This window comes from Salvia hispanica, chromosome 4, assembly GCF_023119035.1.
Source record: "Salvia hispanica cultivar TCC Black 2014 chromosome 4, UniMelb_Shisp_WGS_1.0, whole genome shotgun sequence".
NCBI lineage: Eukaryota > Viridiplantae > Streptophyta > Magnoliopsida > Lamiales > Lamiaceae > Salvia > Salvia hispanica.
In genome coordinates, this window is record NC_062968.1 from 44462553 (window position 1) to 44483040 (window position 20488).

The 20488-nt window shown below is 35.8% G+C and overlaps 2 protein-coding genes across 2 annotated transcripts; both read left to right on the forward strand.

Annotated features, from left to right (window-relative positions):
- Positions 1-291: 291 nt before the first annotated feature.
- LOC125223506 (peroxisomal nicotinamide adenine dinucleotide carrier) lies at positions 292-6954 on the forward strand. Its single transcript, XM_048126684.1, has 11 exons — positions 292-637; positions 792-869; positions 970-1044; positions 4519-4649; positions 4729-4783; positions 4978-5079; positions 5739-5807; positions 5882-5989; positions 6093-6161; positions 6343-6394; positions 6498-6954. Exons 1-11 carry the CDS (start codon positions 557-559, stop codon positions 6680-6682), a joined length of 1005 nt encoding a protein of 334 aa, XP_047982641.1. The 5' UTR covers positions 292-556; the 3' UTR covers positions 6683-6954.
- A 451-nt stretch (positions 6955-7405) lies between these two features.
- Positions 7406-10965, forward strand: LOC125218457 (signal peptidase complex subunit 2-like). The gene is made up of 5 exons (XM_048120128.1): positions 7406-7566; positions 7718-7869; positions 8246-8327; positions 10459-10601; positions 10674-10965. The coding sequence occupies exons 1-5, from the start codon at positions 7462-7464 to the stop codon at positions 10768-10770; spliced, it is 579 nt and encodes a 192-aa protein (XP_047976085.1). The 5' UTR covers positions 7406-7461; the 3' UTR covers positions 10771-10965.
- The last annotated feature ends 9523 nt before the right edge of the window (positions 10966-20488 follow it).

Sequence of the window (20488 nt, forward strand, 5' to 3'; positions counted from 1 at the left end):
ATTGATATAATATCATTGGAAGGACTTTTGTACTTTTTAAGATTTTTTTGAGACCAAAATACCCCTAGGTTATAAGAGTTAGTAGTAATTGGTAAAATAAGAGATAAATAAATAGACGAAGTAAGAAAAAAATTAGTGAGGATGGACTGGTGCTAGTTGATTAATTCCTAAAATAAAAAAAAATTAAAAATATTTGTTTTTAAGAGACGATCAAAATAATACTTAATTTTTACTAGTAAACACATATACTCACACAGCGCAAATGGGTTGTGAAAGAAAATCCCATCTGAAAGGAATTGAAAATTAAACCCCTATAGTCATCTAAAGAAGAACGCTGATAAATAAGGATTAAGGATATTAATCAATTGTCCATTTGATAGTGATTTTGGTGTTTGAAGAGAAGAGAATAGGCACTTTCCGCGTGTTTTTCAACAATTTAAGCACGCAAGCTTCCAAATTCGGAGATACTCAACTCTATTTTTTTCCTTCTCGCTCTAGATCTCGCTTTCTCTCTCTCTTTCATTTCCCCAAATTCAGTCCTTCAGTTTCCGGAATTATGTCCGACGCTTTGATCAACGGCCTCGCCGGCGCCGGCGGCGGAATAATCGCTCAGCTCATTACATATCCTCTCCAAACTGTAAGGATTTTTGTTTGTTTTTTAATTTTATTTTCATCATATATTTTTTTCCCTTTTACTTTTAGTTTGAGCTCTAAATTGTTCAGTTAATTTTATTCTTTTGAGGTATTGGATGTAGTGGAGTGAGTATGTTCACGATCCTTCGTTTTGCTAGGTAAATACTCGGCAACAAACAGAGAGAGATCCGAAGAAGGAGAGGAGGAAAATTGGGACTTTAGAACAAATGTATCAGGTCATCTCTCTCTCCTGTGGTCCAATTTTGAAATTCTACTGTTAATCTTCTAATTAAATTATTCACTTTCTGCATAATGGAACCTTGAGATCAAATGCAGGTTGTAAAGCAGGAAGGGTGGGAGCGGCTATACGGAGGATTAGCGCCGTCGCTCGTCGGCACTGCTGCTTCTCAGGTCAGTTTTTTTATTTTAATTTTACTTTTTTTCAGCTCTTCCCTTTTCCTCGGTTCTGTGGTTTTAGCGTGATGACATCATGTATAGCTTTCTAATTTTTTTAGTGTATTTTTTATTGCCTACACAATAAGCCTAGAAAAAGAGCTAGGGTTTTGCATATCTTGATTGGAATTATGGCTAATAACTTTGGGGAAAGTATTTTTTTTTTGTTCAAGAAATTTAGGTTATTATTAAAAGTGCTGCAAATTGTTGATTTATGCCGTTTCCGTAAATTATTAAATGTAACTTATACGAGCTGCCAACATATGATGAAGACTGAAGCCCGACGAAAAGCCTAAACAATATTGTTGGGTGAATGTGGTCCCGCTCATTGAATGGTGTGCCGTCGGTATTTGCGTGTTATAATTGGCCTTTAGTATAATTTATTTTGGTTGTTAGGCATAATGGAATAAAGTATAATTCTTCTGCCTCGAAAAATCAAACTGAACTGTGTAAAGATATGGTACTACTATAGTACTAGTATTATTTTACCAATCTATACCACGACGAAGATGCTCTATTATTTATTCTACGATGTAGATACTTTCATCTAGTACTGTATTTTACCAAGCTATTCCCCGATGAAGATACTCTATTATCTAACCTGTATCCTACTCTTAAAGATTGGAGTTGACCCTATCTAAAACAAAGGTTAATTAGATTGTTCAAAACTTCAAATACCCTGGTTAGTGGCCCTATATTGTGTTTCTTCTGTCCCTCTTTTATAGATGTAAGGAGAGAACGGATAAAATAAAACCAATGAATTGCTGTATTGATGTATACAATGAGACAACAAACACATTATGAGACCATATTTGGGTAACAGTAAAAATCACCATCTACCTTTATCCAACTAATTACTTCGTGCACTTTCCTTTGTCCAACTAATTAATTCATGTTTATGAGAACTGAGCCCTAGGGTTAACTGCACTTTTAGTATAAGCTCCAATGAAATAGTAATAACTAAAGCAGAAATTTCTGGTGGGCATGTACTTTCAGATCAAGGAGATAATAAATTTTTTACGTAGAAAAAACCTCTTGAATACAAGGTGGAATATTTGTATGTCCCATAATATACAGGCCAAATGATTTAAGCCCAATAATATCACTTACACCACGTCGTGTTTGGGGTGATCTAAGTTATTGTCGGAGGTGTCTACAATGCAGTTGTGGCACCACTAACAAGTGCGATGGTAACCGAGGGAAAGGGTACCATGGGCAAGCTGGGTGGTGAAAAAGATATTTTCTTTTGTTTTCTTGAAATTGAAAGGGGTACCTTGAGATTGTTTATTTTTCCCCCAAATAAGCCATATATAAAGTGATGTCATTTTGGTGATATGGGACACCCAAATTTTCCACATCAGTACATGTGAATGTGGTCGGATTTTTGAATGCTGGAAATTGGCCTGGGATATGATTGAAAGCGTTTGGTATTTATTGGGTAAGAAATTGTTATTTGCAGTGTATTGGATATTTCTTAGAACAAATGATACTATTGGGTTAAATTATTATATTTGGCCAGAAGAATATTTTGTTGGAGTATGGACCTTGATGTATTTTAGACCCAATATGGTCCCTATCCTGACTAGGATTTGTGTCCTTAGGATATACATATTTCCTTATGATATGTTTCCTAATATGACTAGAATTATGGTTCTCTATATTGCGTATACATAGAGAGATGTTATCTCATTGTAAATTTGCGACCAAAAATTATATAGTGAAATATTTGGTTTGACATCTCCCTCAGACGTGGATATACATAGTATTGAACTAGGTAAACAGTTTATGTGTTCGTCTCGTTTATATCCGTGAGTATCTGTGTTTATTGACCAACAAATGGTATCATAGCCTAAGGTTCGAGTGAGAGAAATCACGAAGAACATAGACAGCACCCCTAGGGTACAAGCCGAAGACTGAGGTTGTCGACAGTGCACGTCGGGTGCTGTTTTTTTAAAGGGTATACGAGTGGGACGAGCAGTAGAGATGGAGACGCATGGTCACGGGGGAAGCTGGGAGAGATTACCCTCGACAGTTGTCGGTTAAGGGGACCCGACGTCCCTCTGTGGCTCTCAGCAACGGAAGGAGTAGGAGTAGTGCGTCGCATGTTGGCAGGGGTGAAGCCAGGTGTGGGTGCCCTCGGCAGGAGGTGTGACGTAGGCCACAGGCAAAGGGCACCGCAGGCAGCCGGGTGTGCTGGGGCTGTGGGCGGCGTACGTGCAGGGCAGGAGCTACGGTCGGGCTTCGGGTCAATGGGAGACGCGAGAACGGGTGCTGAGGGCACCCCGACATGTGAAGGGGTGCTGGACGTCGTACCGCGGGGCGTTGGGGATCGAAGGCTCTCAGCAGGCCTCAGCAGGTGCGCAGGGGCTATGGATGTCAAGGGATGGGAGCATCAGAAGCCGAAGGCCCTTGGTATGCCTTGGGAGGCGTCGATGCGAGCAGTTGACATCGTGTCAGAAGGCGCTGCAGCCAATGGGAGTCATAACCTTAGCTATGGCACCTCGACCGCTGTGTTGGAGTGCAACAATCGAGGTCAGCATTAGCGACTTGCAGGGTCAGTGTGCGGGTGCACGATTTAGGCGACATGCACGGGTCAGTGGGTGCCAGCAACGATGGTTGTGGCACGACGCAGGTGCAAGCGTATAGTCATGTAGGGTCCACACACTTAGGGCGCAGCCGACATGTGGGCACAAGCCGAACGCAGTTCTGTCAGGCGGCTGAACAGTGGGAGAAAAGCAGTTTGCCCGGTCGGCGCCAACAGGTGCTAGCAGGGCCATCAATGTTAGGCGCATGCAGGCTTCCAGTGCGGCCATAAGCTTAGGCGATGCTAAGTGGATGTAGGGTGCAGATCAAGAAGATGTGGTTACTTGAGAGTTGTCAGGCTTCAATATGCTTTCTATCATGTCTTGGATTGTTTTTACTTATGAGTTGTGTACTTATGGTATGCTTCGTAGTGTGATTAGGATTAACTTGTCTATATTGCCTATAAGTAAAACTGCTCTCTCATTGTAAATTGTGCGGCCAAAAATTATGTAGGAAACTCATGGCTTAACATTACCTCCATACGTAGATACGCATAGTATCGAATTGATAAACAATTCATGTGGTCGTTTCATTTATATTCGTGATTATCTGTGTTTACTTCCGAACATATCCATAATACTAATAACAGGGATATCCATAGTAATAACAGGGACACGGTTAAAATAAATATGTGCACAAATCTATGACAAATTGTTATCATAAATCTATGATGTTAAATCTTGAGAACTACTATGAAAAGTATAATAGTTAATAGACTCTACGAAATTGTGAAATACTAGATGAAGTATAAATTCATGGTTTTGTTTTTCCAGATGTCCTTGGTAGCTATGAGTAAAAAGTTTAATCAAGATGTCTGGTTCTTATGTAACTGCTACTCTTATTTTACAGGGTGTTTACTATTATTTCTATCAAATATTCAGGAACAAGGCCGAAGCTACTGCTCTTGAGCGAAAGAGAAATGGCTTTGGTGATGGATCAGTTGGAATGCTTTCATCGCTTGTAGTTGCTGCTATGGCTGGGTAATACAGTATTTGGAATTACAATTCATTTTGCACAAGGTGACTGATGACATTAAAGAACTTTTCTTTTTTTTAACAGGTGTGTAAACGTGCTGCTGACAAATCCTATTTGGGTGGTCGTGACTCGCATGCAGGTCATCATTCATCCTGTATCTTTGCTTAATTCAATAAAAATTTCTCTGCATTAACTGTTTGAGCGGTGCTAAAAGATTCTCAGCATTAACTGACAATTGAACATCAATTTATCAAATATGATTAAATGTTCAAAGAAGCTACTTGATGTTTTTTGTTTGACGTGTAATTGGTTTATTCCTGGTGAAAAATGCAGACACACACAAAGAAAAGCCAACCAAGTTCTACAGGTTTGCTGTCTCCTGAGGATGTAATTCCTTCTGCAGTGGAACCTCCTCCCTTTGGTACTAGCCTTGCGGTATGTACATAATTTGAATTTGTTTTATTAGAATGCTAGAAAATAATATTTGCACATAAAGTGTTTCGCTCATTCACATATAAGTAGTGTTTCACTCATTATGACTAATCAACTCATATTGGACCCAGAGTTACATTTGTGACTTCGTCAAAACATGCTGGAATATATATAGGTTGCCTCATTTGTTTGGACAGGTTCACCATAAAGTCATGGTGTAGACCTATCGCTTGAATTGATTTATCTTTTTTTGGTGTTTTAATCTACTCTCCTTTGAGTGGGAAAGTATAGTAAATTTTTCTGTGGTGGATTCCCTGAACCCAAATAAGTAGATTTGATATATATTCTGTTGTTTCACATATGTTCCTTTACCCTTTTTGTGACTGTTGTTGTTTGACCATTAACTTTTAAGTATGTAGTTTAATAAAAAACTGCTGCTGCTCTCATACTATGCCTCTCATATTCTTACTTCCTCAGTGCCCTTCAATTTTGATGACCTTTATTAATTTTATCATATTTTGCCTCCCTAAACTTATTATCAGTTAATTCTGATAATGATGCTTCTATATGGCTTTGACTTTAAATGAATTTAGACTGTGTACCATGCACAAGCACTATATTCTTAATCCTCTTCGGCTACATGAGTATGTTCTTATCCTCAGATTCAAGAAGTTTATGGTGAAGGGGGAGTCTTGGGATTTTGGAGAGGTGTTTTACCCACCCTGATCATGGTATGTGCAAAATTACTCTTAAGTCTATGTGCAATTGCTTTCTTATGTATTGATAATCATTGATGTTGTCTCAGGTAAGCAATCCTTCAATACAGTTTATGCTGTATGAGACTCTCTTGAAGAAGCTGAAGAAGCGACGGCTTTCAAGCAATAAGGGTAACAGTAATGTCACTGCCTTTGAGGTAATTTTTTTTATTTCTCGAGTGTATCTAATACTTCTGTATCTAGATTTTCATATATTATTGTGCTATTGGTTCTTAAAGATTACTACATAATAATGGTTAGATATTTTTGTTGGGAGCTATGGCAAAACTTGGAGCTACAGTAGTGACATATCCTCTTCTGGTCGTCAAGGTAACACTAAAATTTTATTGCAGAATTTCTACATGATCAGCCTATTCTATAAGTAGGCTCCACATGAAATATGTTAGCAGATAGTAGTATTCATGAGAATGCATAAAATCGAGCAATATCTGATGTATAGTGGCTGTTTCCTTGGGATATTTAACGTTACTTGAGGTTTCTCTTCTGGCAGTCACGGCTTCAAGCAAAGCAAATAGTTGCAGACAAAAGGCATCAATACAGAGGTTTGTATAAGTGGCTGCATTCTGGACTCTCATCAGAAACATACCACCTCAAATCCAAACAATTTATAGATTAGTTGAGAGGGTGCTGTTTGACAATGTGCAGGCACCTTGGATGCCATCGCAAAGATGATAAGATATGAAGGTTGCTATGGTTTCTATAAGGGCATGAGTACAAAAATCGTACAAAGCGTGCTTGCAGCTGCTGTGCTTTTTATGGTGAAGGAAGAACTTGTCAAGGGTACCAGATGGTTGTTATCGAATGATCCGGTGAAACTGAAACAACGGTGATGTGCTCCTGTGTCGGGAAATTACTGCTGCCGGGAAACTTCTACTACTGGAATCCCAAAATGAATACATTAATAAATATAAATGTTATCAACAAAATGGAGTATCATTTTGTGGCAGGTTTGCTTTGCTGCTGCGTGGGTTATGTGTACACTAGTCCGCCAAGTCTGTAACGTGGACAGAAAATTGATGTTCAAATTAGTCTTCAGATTATTGATCATCGTGCTACTATTCAACAATGTAATGTAACGTATTAAATATATCCTATTCAACAATGTCAGGGTAATGTAACGTACTCAATATAATCCAAAAGGCTAAAATACCCATATTCTGAAGTGGGTTTGGTGGATTTAGGCACTTTCTTAAGTATATCTGTTACAAAACTATTTACTCCGAACTAATTTTCTAGAATATATAAAAAAAATTTGTTGGAAAATATACAAATTCAAATTTGGGATTTTAAACCAAGGTTACAAAGGCGTTTTTATTTTAGTCAATCTCTTATAATAATATCGTGCACAATAGATAAATAATGTTTCGAATTTCGATGCTTTCAATTTAGCACAGCAAATTGACATTAATGAAATGTACACACCAAAATCTTAAGGAAGCTTAAAATCATTTATTTAAGCTAGATTTATTCATCTAAGCCCAGCCCATACGGGTCGACCCGAATAAAGCCCGGCCCAACTATGAGAATTATCTTTACGTCGTCTCTTTCTTCCTGCAGTCATACATACGGTACAATTTGTCTTCCGACAATAACCCTAGAATCAGAGAAAATGCAGGAGAAGAAAGTGGAAAATCCCGCCAATAAGACCCCTAAGAAGACCAATCTGCTCGATCACAATTCCATCAAACACATTCTTGACGAGTCTGTCACTGAGGTTTGCGATTTCTTACGCATTTTCATGATCAATTTTGGTGATTTTAATGAAATTTGGGAATTTTCTTCATTTTGATTTTTTCTACCTGATTGAATGGTTTGATTCGAAATTGACTTGGATTTGACTGGTTTTCAACTTATTCTGGTTGTAGATCGTGACAAGCAAAGGGTATCCTGAAGATGTAAGGATGAGTAACATTCGGTTACTGATTGGGGCGATCATCATTGTTATTGCCCTCTTTGCGCAGTTTTACAACAAGAAGTTCCCCGAGAATCAGGACTTCCTCATCGGTTGCATCGTTTTATATCCTTTCTCATTCGCCTAATTTGTTAAGTTCGATTTTTTTTTAGATTTTTCTGGAATTGGGGATTGTGATCGATTTTCCCCTTTTCTTTTGCTTCATTCGTTTATCAGCTTTGTTAGATTGGTCTGGTTGATAATTGAAAAGAGCATTTCTATAATGACTGATAGGGAAAAACACAACCTTCATGCGTAATGTTATTTATCTTCTATTGTTTCTCTAAAACATACTCACTCCACTATGGATTACAAAAGTAATGGTGCCTTTACATTTTTGAGTGTCTAATTCACCAAAAACCGTGAAGGGTTATTACTCATTTGACGGTTCGTGTATCTCTGTTTGAGAAGTGTACTGTTTTTTGATCCTTGACACTGGCAAGTATGTTTTGTTCAATGGGATATTGCAACTGATTATAAACACGAAGGAAAAGAATGCCATTCTATTCACCTATCCTCCACCTGTAAGCTCTAACTTTTCTCTTTCATGCGCTGTATGTTATTGTTCTTAGTTTTCTTTTTATTCTATGTGATTCGAAGTACCATGTGGCATTGGTATTCTACATAGTAACAGATCTTTTAATTAGTGTTTTATTGAATATGCTACACATAATACTAGTTTTGGCATACTGTGAATTATGTTTAACTTTGGGTCTCTCAATGTGTTTCTTCTTGTTTGAAGTTTGAACATATGATGTTCAGCCTGCTTTCCCTCTTAACTCATGCTGCGTCATGTAAACCAGTGCAAAATATGTTTCTCATTTGACCGTATCCATAATTCTCATGTTCCGATCATTTCATCTTTCACTTTTTATGTTTTTTTTCTTTCTATTTTCCTGAAACCTGTCAATGTAAAAGTAATTTTTCTTGATTGATAACTTTGGTATTTTATCTAGGGGATGTTCATGGTTTTTTGAATGATCTGATGGGGTCATTTGTTCTATTATAGAGATTATTGGTTTTCATATATTTCTCTTCATTATATAGACTTAGGCTATTCTTGATATCACTGTCAGAGCAATGTTTTTAAACTCCAACATTTAGAAACAATGTTTTGTACTTAATTAGTTTCTTGCAATTTTACTTTAAATTAAATTGTCAGATTGCCTAGGTTCCTGGGGCTAAAAGGGCTTTTCTTTATCTCGCATAGTCTAGAACCCTAGAAAATGGATGCATATATCCAGAGCTGCAGAGCATTAGGATACTCGGATTTTTTAACCCAAGTTGATTTAAATCGATATGATCTTGTATTAGAAAATGATGACCTTCTGTCTCAGCTTGGTTTCCCCTGCATTTGAGTATTAAGTATATTCTAAGAAGAAATTTCATCCCGCATCTAGTTTTATATTTGCTCCTATACCACAAATGAAATACTCTTCACAGTGTCTCACTCTCATTGTAGTTTCCCACTGATATACATACTTCGTAGTATATGTGGTGTTACCTTTACCAGAGCAAAAATATTAATTTCAAACTGGGAAACATTCTGGTTACTGTATAGTATCCAGATTACCTGGGCTATTTCTTGGGGTTTGCATAGTAAACTGTTTGTATTAGCTATGCTAAGGTCATGGTTAGTGTTTTAGATCATGTATTAGCTTACATGGGTTGACCATATCGCTGTTAATCTTTCATAAGATTTGTATCTCGATATTGCTTCTTCTCTACTCTTAATTGTTAAATGAAACTTTAGCTTGTCTAAATGGTTTATATGTCCTTTTTCTTGGATAGATACTCATCTTATATTTGTTTGCTTTTTACTTCTAAGTTCATCATCCTATTGGGGTCTAATCCCTCTAGACTTGAAAGGTGTGATGTTAATATTTTGAGAGCTCAAGTTGTTTCAGGTTCCCTTTTTAATCTATTTCTGTTATAGAAGAAAATCTTAGATGAACTTTAAGTATTAATAGAAGTTGTTAAACTCTCTGATATTGTATTGTCTTCTTATTTTAGTTGTTTATGGGAATCCATTTAAGGTTAGGAAATCCCATTAGTTTGCTTATTTTCACTTTTTTTTTTCCCTCCTGATTGCATGTTTATGTAAAAGAATGACTTTCTTCTCATCATGTGTTTCTTATGTCAGTAAATTGAATGTACATTGTACAGCAAGTCTCATATGAACAATCAATGATCATTAGTACACTATCTATTAGCCTATTTATTTTTCATTTGAGCTGAGGTTTAGGGTTTAGCATGGTGATTATATCATGCCTTCCAAGTTATTTTCCCGAGGCATACTGTTCAAAGAAATTAATTTAGAAGTCTGGCACAACAATATCATTTGTAGTAAACAGAGTTTTGTTCCAATCTGTGAAAGATTTGGATAGATTTGTTTCATAAATTATCTTGTAGGTTGTCTGGAGTAACCAGGTCGAGATAAACTTATATAAGAAGCTTACCGTAGGGATCTTTCTGGAGTGCCTCGGTGTCTATGTTTCACTCTGTAATCATTGCATAGTAAAATTCTCGTTTTAGAGTTAAGAAGAAAAGATTCATAAATCGTGATTACCTACTCGATTTTTTTCATATCACTATTCACATTTTATTTTGTATGTAAAGAGAAACTGAAACATATCTGCTGAATTGTTTCAACAGGATTCTTTCAATTCTACTGGGTTAGTAGTGACTTCTAAGATGCCAAGATTCTCAGACATGTATACACTTACCATAGCCAGCGCAGACCCCAAATCGATATCTGCAAAGCCATCAGTTGAATTTACCAAAAGTGTTACTAAGTGGTAATCTCTCGACTTTCCCAGCCATAGCCGAACAACATTCCTGGTACTAATTCTGTTTGCATCCTTTAATAGGTTCACTAAGGATGGAGTTTTGGTGGAGGGATTTTTCTGGAAGGACGTCGAGGGACTGATAAATGATTATGCCAAAGAATCTAAAAAGAGCAAATAAATTTCAACTTGTAACATATACCAGTGAATTGCATTCATGCGGACTAGTTTACATGGTAGAACAGTAATTGAAAGTGAGAGTGAATGGGTTTTGTATTACAAATATGGTTATCAAAATTTGGGCAGGATTACTGATACAACTCTGATTAAATTAGTACTACAAGTAATGATGGGAAGAATTTACAGATTTATATTCCATGGTTTTTCTTGTTTGGTGTTTTTGTTTCAGCTGCTCCATGATATTTTTGCGTGAAGTTAGCATCATTCTATGTTTGTTTACATTGGTTATTTTAAATTCCATATTCTTATGAACATTCTTAATTAAAGCTCATTTCATTAAAAGTGGTAGTGTATCCAGCCTTCCGTAATACTCTATTTGTCCGCGAATAGGAGTCTCAATTCATTTTTATTATAAATAGTAATAGGTCTGGCATTCAACTAACTCATTTTCCTCATATTTCATTTAAAACTAATCTATATCTATATCTATATACTACTCCCTTCGTCCCATTGGAGATGACCCACTTTCCTTTTTAGTTTGTCCCAACTAAGATGACACATTACTTAAAATGGAAATACCTTTATCTTTACTTTATTCCTCTCTTACTTTACTCTCTCCTCTCAACACACAAATTAAATTTGCCTAAAATCTCGTGCCACCCAAGAAAGGGGTCATCTTCCTTGGGACGGAGGGAGTACTAAAAAGGGAGGGTTGGATGGAAAGGCAATATTGTCATTTTTGGACGGAAAATACTCCCTCTATCCCATAGAAATTGGCCATATTTCCTTTTTCATCCGTCTCATAGAAATTGGCCATATCCATTTATAGTAACCTTTTTCTCCTTCTTTTTACTTTTTCATTTATGGGCTCATCATTCACTACACAATTTCAACTACTTTTTCTCTTTCTCTCTTACTTTACCAAATTACGCATTAAAACTTGTGCCAACCCTAAAGAGCCAATTTTTATGGGATGGAGGGAGTATAAAGCTATTTTGTTTACCCTTTTGGTCATTTTGAGAAATGACAACCATTGGATAGAAAATTGGTCCAATTAAATGATAGCTTCCCAATCAAAATTTAGAACAATTATAATAGTATGCATTTTTATATTAAATTTATTTTAATTCAATAACTGATTTATTAAATATTTTTATAATCTTTTAGATATTAAAATTATCGTATGCAATATTAAAACTAAATTTATTAATTATATTTAATATTAAAGCTATATAGTGTGTAAATATATTTACATTTAAATTTAGTGTACATAATTAACGGAAATAATATGAAATTATATATATTTAAAATTAAATCTAACTTATAAAGTCTGTATAACTTCTTAATATAAATAGTATTGTAAATTGTCACATTATTCAAAACTCCCAGATGCATAAAATATTATTGTTATTTTAAGTAATAATTTAATTTTTATACGTATATGTGGCAGGAAGTAAGAAATTTATTCTTTCTAATATTAAAAATTCATTCAGTCTTTGCCATATATATCAAGTTATGCTATGGTCTGAAGTTAAACAGAAGAAATAAATAATCAACTAAACTGTGATTATTGGATAATACAAATTTTTTAACTTGACTTCTCAAAGAAGTTTTAAATTTTTATGATTTAAATTATTCATATATTTAATGTGGATATGTTTAATATTCTAGAAAATTTTCAATTAATTTTTTAAATTAAGCTATTAAATTTTAATTTACTTTTTATTTGGATTAATGACTACCATAGCACTATCAATAAATATTTTTACTCACACATATTTTCTTTATTTGTATATCTTATTCTAATTAAGTCATATTCTTTGAACATAGTTACACATCTTCTTTTTGTCATTAATTTTTATTGTTTTTACTTCATTTAAATTATAAATTAAAAATATATAGATATTTCATTCATTAGGGAGTAGTAAATTCTTCATTTAGAGTTAGACCAGATAAATACATTTATGTTTTTTTAAATCTCCACATTGATTAGAATTTATATTTTCTATATATTTATTATATTTTGTATTCATTAATTAAAACTCTTATGTCATGTGCATAGCACATGTGTTAATACTAGTATATACAAATAAGACTCATTTCATTAACTTTTTTCCACCCATTTTTCTTAACATTTCTTAAAACCCGTGACACCGAGAAATGAGACTCCTAACGGCGAACAAAGGGAGTAACAGAAATCATGTGAGGGTCCTTATATCAATAATGACTTAATGCAAAATTATTATGACATGTCTTACATTCGGTTCGGTTTTCAATGTTATACTATTTCGGGACTAAATATATACTGTGTTTGGCTCATGAGTTTGAATATCGCAATTCAATTCTATATGGATTATCATGTATAATTAGTCATATAACTAAATAATCGCACAACTCAATTCTAAACTACATTTAATGATTAATTTATCTAATAAACTGAACAATCACCAAATGATAAATGAAAATTGTATATAATGAACTTTTTAGATAATTTATATTGAAAATTGATTCAAAATATGAATAAATTTAAAATGAATTACATATTATCATTCTACAACAATTTAGAAAATTATTAAAATTTAAATAAATATCAATATTAAGAAAAAATTAATTTAATTGAATATTGTATAATTATTTCGAATTAATGTGAAAATTCGACATAAACTTTTCATACAATTTTCTCTTTTATTACTAATAGAATAATTAATAACAAAACCAATTTGTATAATTAGACATTATACTGCAATACTCAACAACAATCTACACTGCAATACTCGTCAACAATCTATACTGCAATCCATCTATTACTGAACGCCTACTAAATGAATATTGCTGAATACGCCCCTAATATTGCTGGATAACATGGCACGTGGCAGCACGAGATTAGTAGTACGTTGTCACTTTAAGAATGGTTGTCATCTTAATACATTCTTATATACATTTATGTACATTTATCTCTATTTCATTATAAAATATTAATTAGACATGAAATTTTAACTTCTTAGTGCCTTATCAAGTGTGGCTGGTTATTCTATCTAGACTTGTCAAGTGGGTAGGGCCTGCCCAGCCTGGCCGAGGCCCGCCTATATTGAGGCCCAGGCCCATGTCTGAGGCGGGTTGCGCTGGGATGGGTCAGACTTTTTCTAATTTTGCTTAGCCCGGCCCGGCCCAGGCCCACTTGCCATATGGGCCTGAGCTGTGCTGGGCTTTGTTTAATTTTTTTTGTTTATCTATTTTAAAGATATGCTAAATTTATTATATATAAAAATAAAGCATATAACTTGTACTAGTATTTATATCTCATTAACTAAATCTAAATTTAAACAATATGTTTAAGTTAATTTATTGACTTTGTATTAACAATATTTTTCATGTTCTTTATTCTATTTTAAAGTAAGTGTATAGCTAAAAAAATAACCAATATTGTTAGTTTTGGCAGTAGATGATGATGAAATGTGAGTTGATTTTGTATTTTTTAAACTAAAAGTACATGAACTAACTAACATATTTAAAGAATTCTATAATTATTTAACACTACAAGTATATGAACTAACTAACAAATTTAAAGAATTTTATAATTATTCATCAAATACTAAGGTTTGAATAAGTAATTTTTTTAAGTTAAACTTTAGAACCAACTTTTTACATCTTGGATAAAAAAATATAAGAAAAAAATTAGATATAGTCAAGATTGAATGTTGCATTCTTGATTTGGTTGGAAACTTATATTGATATTAAACTATTACTGTTTAAGTCCATTCTCAGACATCCAAAATATGATATAGACAAAATTAACATGTCTCGTGCACAAGATGCCATGCATAAATAGAGAAATATACTACTATAAAAACTAATCACCTAATTAATTTTTTTTTAAAATAAAGTAATTATAGGAGCTGGGCCTCTGATGGGCCCGAGCCTGGGCTGGTCCTGGGCCTTTGTTTACAAAATGGCCCAATTGGAGCTCATCTCAACTAATGAGCTCAGGCAGGGGTGGCAAATCATGCGTGTTGTGTCGTTATTGTGTCGACACGATAACGACACGACAAGATAACAACAAACACGAACACGACACGATAACAACAAATATATGACACGACACAATAACGACACTATAATAATAATATTATAATATATAAATATTATTTCTTATATTAAATTTTACTTTTAAAATTTTAAAATAAATAAAAAAAATAATAGTATTATAATATATTAATATTATTTCTTAACGTGTAACATGAACACGACACGAAGTTTTCGTGTAAGGACACGAACCCAATAAGCCTTGACACATACCCATTAATTTCGTGCGAGTTCGTGTCGTGTTATCGTGTCATGCCAAAAATTGTCAACCCTAAGCTCAGCCCAAGCCCGCTTCGATCATTGGTGAGTCAGGCCTGGTCCAAGCTGGGTCAGGGCCAGCCCAGCCCGTTGACAACTCTAATTTGGCCACGGCCAGCTGACAACTCTAATTCTATCTTAACCTTCTCTCTCTACAACTCTTGGGCAGCAACATAAAATTTATCAAAGTCAGCTGAAGAATGAGAAGTGATGAATTCTTGGTGTTCAATTCGCCTGGCAAGCCATTGGCGATAAGTAAGAGCATCCACAGTGGATGCCCTAGTGGAAGCTCTAATGAGAGCCCTAGTGGTTGCCACGTCAGCATGCCCTATCTTTCTGCAATGGTCGAGCCCTAGTGCATGCCCTATCTCTTATCCACTTTTCATTTCAATTTTAAATCATTGTTTTTTAATTTTGTTTTTAATTACTATAAAATACCAAATTATATTATTTTAAACACCACAAATGCAAAAAAAAAAAAAAAAACTACATTACTTAATTGGAAAGTGGAACTACATCATACTTAGATTAAAAAAAACTACATTAAAACTAAAATACTAAAAAAAAGAAAAAACCAAACTAGTCATCTAAATTCAACCTCTGCGCCAAATTCTTGATCATATTCTTAGTCCTCTGTCGGGCTTCCGGATCGGTTTCTTGACGAAGGCTGTTTTGGGCGTCAAGTATAAACCTATACACAACCACCTCGCGATAACCTCCGAACTCCTCGATCGCCCTGTCCATGAGCTGAACAGATGGAGGAGGCGCAGCCTGCAGGGGGGCCGTTGATCCAGACGCGCCCGCCTTCATCTTCCCTTTGGCCTGGGCTTTGGCGGCCTTGGTACCAATGGGACGTCTAAAAGTAGACGTAGGCGTGCCGGAACTCCCTTCCGGCTCAGCGTTCAGATCCACAGGAGATGGCCCGCTGCTCGTGTAATCGCCAGCGGCGGTGTTCTTCGTCCGCTTCGGAGCCGAGGATCCAACCGGTATCCCTCCGTTGAACTTCCCCTTGTCCTTCAAGATCAGTCAAACATTGTACAGCTTGAACTGCCCGAACTGCCGTTGGTACTCGGACAACGACTTGTTGAAGACATCCTCCATGCTCTCACCGCTAGCCCTTCCGTCCCTGTTCCTGTTGTAGATATAACAGAAGTTGTTGATGTGGACCTTGATCCGATCCCAACACTTGCGCAGCTGAACCTTGGTCCGCTTGAACGCCCACTTCGGTTTCACCTCGTTGTAGCGTTCCTCAATGCGATCCCACATCCTGGCCGAAGTCTGGTTGTTGGAGGATATCGAATCCTCCGATACATCGACCCAACATTGAGCCACCTTCAGGTACTCATCCAACTCGTAGTCAGTACGCCCTGTTGCGTACTCCTCGTTCGGCTCGTCGTGTGGGAGTGGGAGTGGGACTGAGACCGATGGCGCCTTTTTCTTTCCGCGCCATCTTCTTCCTCCCTTTCTTCGGCGGCGGCCGCACAGGGGCAGGAGGTTGCCCACAACTAGGCTTCATATCCTCAACCCGATACTCCTCGGTGCCGAAGAACGGATCGAACTCAGAGTCGGAGACGAAAGTGGATCCTACAGACGCGGGCGTCTCAACCCGGTAGTCTTCGTGGCCGGGCCACCGGGCGCCGCCGCCTCCTCCAAACATGGGCATATCGTCGTCGACATTATTCGGGCTTGGGTATTGACTCGGATCCATTGTTGAAAGTGTGGATATTGAGAGAATATAGAAGAGAAAGTGAAAGGTTTGGTGTGTGAAAAGTGAAGAAAATGGCGTATTTATAGTGGTTTAAATTAGGGTTAAATAAATAAAAAAAAAAAACCGAAAAAATCGGGCTCGGGCTCAGGCTTGGGCGCGCCTCTGCAATGGGCGCCCGATCGATCGGGCGGACGATCGGTCGCGACCGAACTCTTGGTCGCGCTCGGGCGTGACCGACGCCTGCAATGGATGCCCGACCACGCCCGAGCCCGATCTCGGCCGATCGAGCGCGCGATCGGACACCCATTGTGGATGCTCTAGCGACGAAAAAGAAATGAAATGATGTCTTAGTAAATGTTTTTTATAATTAGACGTATCATCAAATCTTATTTAAGTAAGGATTGGTTGTTAAAATAATTAACGGATGTTGACACAGTTTTACATTATTTTTTCGATTTTTAAAATATTTATGCAATGTTCCTACCTTAAATTTGTAGAAAATAGAGATTTTTAATTCTTTTACTACTTAAAATTGAAGAACGCATGCATTAAAAATAATCGATATGTGTTTGTAACACTAGTATTTTCGGACTAAATATGCAAAATTTTCAATATTAAGCGCTATTTTTAATTGTTCAAAAAATACATCAATTGTAGTACATACTAGTAAGGGGGATTGATCCATTGCTAACTCATCATTTAATTGCTAACTACAACTAATTTAAGGCTATAGGATTTTAGAAAACGTGTGGTCTATAATTTGCCACATGTAATTTTCATTTTTATTAATAAAATAAAAAAAGATAAAAAAAACGCCAAATTAGGATTTTAGATGAAAATGTCAATATAGTGTTTCGGAAATTGTTGGGGTTTGGTGCCCCTTGCACAGCGGAAGACTTGTACAAAACAAATAAATCAGACGTAGGATCTATTTGACCGATTATGCGATTAATCAATTCACATGTGAAACAGATAATTGCATGCTAGAACGCAAATAATTCATGCTCATAGAAAATAAATCCTAAACATGATTTCTACGGTTTAGAGTTACCGATTTGATTCTCCAAAGAATCGTCGATTGTTCGCTCCTTCTCCACGTTATGATCTTCAATACTAGACTACGGATCTTCTCTCTGGTTCCCGAACTGTATCTCGATATCAGGGTGAACTGATCTTATCAAAATACTAGGACTCGAATAAAGAAGACAGAAGAAATCCTTCTCCAATTAGGAGAGAAATTCGAACTCCTCTAGGTAGAGGGGGACGAAACTTTTGCTATAAAAATTATATTTTCTCTGTCTCCTTTATTCTCCTATTTATATTAAGTTCCTTTTGGGCCCAGACAGAGATCTATGGAAGGTTTTGGATATGGGCTCGCCCAATTAGCTTTTTACTAATTAAATTGAACCCACAATTTAATACAAGCTTATATTGGAATATTACGAGCAGCCACTACAGAAGTAATATTGAACTCTCCCCATCCAAATCCGAAATTACAAGTAATCCGGGTTTCCACTTTGTTTATTATTTATTTCTCACGCTTAAGATATAAATGTCCATTAATTAATTAATGTCTGCTATGGACTTAATTAATTAATATGTTATTAATTCCAAGAGTGGACTTAGCAAGAAACATTTATTTATTATTCATAGAGTAATAAAACTCCAACTGGCCAGTTTTCCGAATAATAAAACCTTGTTCGAGCTCCTCTTGAGGACATTATCAAACGAGACTCACCTCGCGCACGTTTCAACATAATAGCAATCCTAGCACCGCTAGATATTAATCACCACTACCCAATATATCGGGATTATTGGGTTGCGAAAAACCCGCACCATTTGATAAGTCAAAGTAGTGCATAATCAATACCGTATGCTCAATGCTAACATATGTAGATTAAGAAATAGTATTTTATCAAGACCTAGTCTTTCAGTAGATAGCATAAAGACACGTCTTGCTGTTAGATCCGTTCAGTGCTATACCACACCAATGTCATCTTATTTCAGTAAGACTTAGAAATATGCGGACTGACATTGCAATCTTTCACGATAGGTAGCCAAAGCCTATCTAGGTTGTGAAATTCTTCTTTTTCTTTTGCAAAGCATTGCATAGATCTGACCGTGTTACCTTAAAGTGGACTGTAACGCCCCACTTTCTCAAACCCTAATTTCCGGGTTATGAAATATTTGCATTAAATGCCTTAAATGCTATGATATGTGGATTATTCGATGAGTAATTAATTGCATCATGTCTTTGTGACCTAATTGCGTATGAGAATTGAGATTGAGTTGAATAGTCAACTTGTTAAAAGTATGACGTGGCTATTGAATAGTTAAAGATGTGGAAAATATGACGTGGCCGTTGAAAGGTCAATGCGTTGAGAAAAAGAAGAGGAAGTGAAGAAATGATTGATTGGGTGTGAATTTTTGATGTGGAGTAATATAATTGTGGTGAATTATTTTCCTAAGGGATGAGTGAGAATTAAATAGGAGCATTATTTAATCATGTGGAATTATTCGATCCCTCCTATTATTATTTGGAGAAGAAATCCTATTTTTCTTGGATTTAATTATTGGTTTGGGATAATTATCCAAATTAAATCTAAAGTCCGAATATTCCTTATTTGTTGATGAAATTTTCGAAAACTCCACCTTTGATTTTCCATGAGATTTTCTAAAATCTCATATATTGGAGAAGAGGGAATTGTTTATTATATTATTTGATCCCTTATTTATTCTATTCCATGAATAAATATAAATATGCTAGAATATCCTACCATATCTTGCCATATCTAAGAAGATATTGCCATATCCTAATTTAATTAGGATTTATATTAAATCCCTTTTGAGAATGAAACTACACGCCACTTTTGATATATATTGGGGAGATTTAATTATTTATTCTTGCTCCGTGATATATTATTCTACTCCGTGAAATATTCAAATTAAATCATAGGCTAATTAAATAGCCTAGGAATTTCGAATTCCCCATTCTTCTCAACCTAATTAACGCCACTTCCCCTATTATCTCTCCCAAATCTCTTTATTTATTTAATTGTGGGATATTATTTTGGCACTCTATAAATAAGAGAGAAGACCAAAACCCTAGATCATAAAATCACGCCTCCCACTACCAAAAAACTGTCTTCTACTTCTCCCCACTCTCTCCAAGATTTCTTCTACTTTTCTTCAAAATTTCTTCATCAATTGAGAAGAATTCAAGTTGAAATCCAAGAGTTTATTGAAGAATCAAGGCTATAATTTGTTTCTACCGATTGTTCTTTTGGAAAAAGGTACTTTAATTTTGATCTCCTCTTCTTCTACCGATTAATCGGTGTTCTTGAGTCCACATGCATATAGATCGAGTGAATGGGAAATTAATCGGTGAATTTTGGGATACATGTGTGAGTGTGTGTGTGCGTGACCGTGTGTGTGTGTGTGTGTGCACGCCTCGGTCGGCGTGCACATGTGGAGTGTTAGTGTGCGTGTGTTGTGTGTGTGGAGCACTCATGCGTGACACGATTTAATGGTGAATTTGGAGTTGTTATTTGAATAAAAACGATATGATAATCATACTTTGATTTTGATTGATGATTTTGAAAGTAATCGATGGGAAAAAGGGAAATATGGGAGACATGCATGATTTGAGATCAATGATTGAAACTGATTT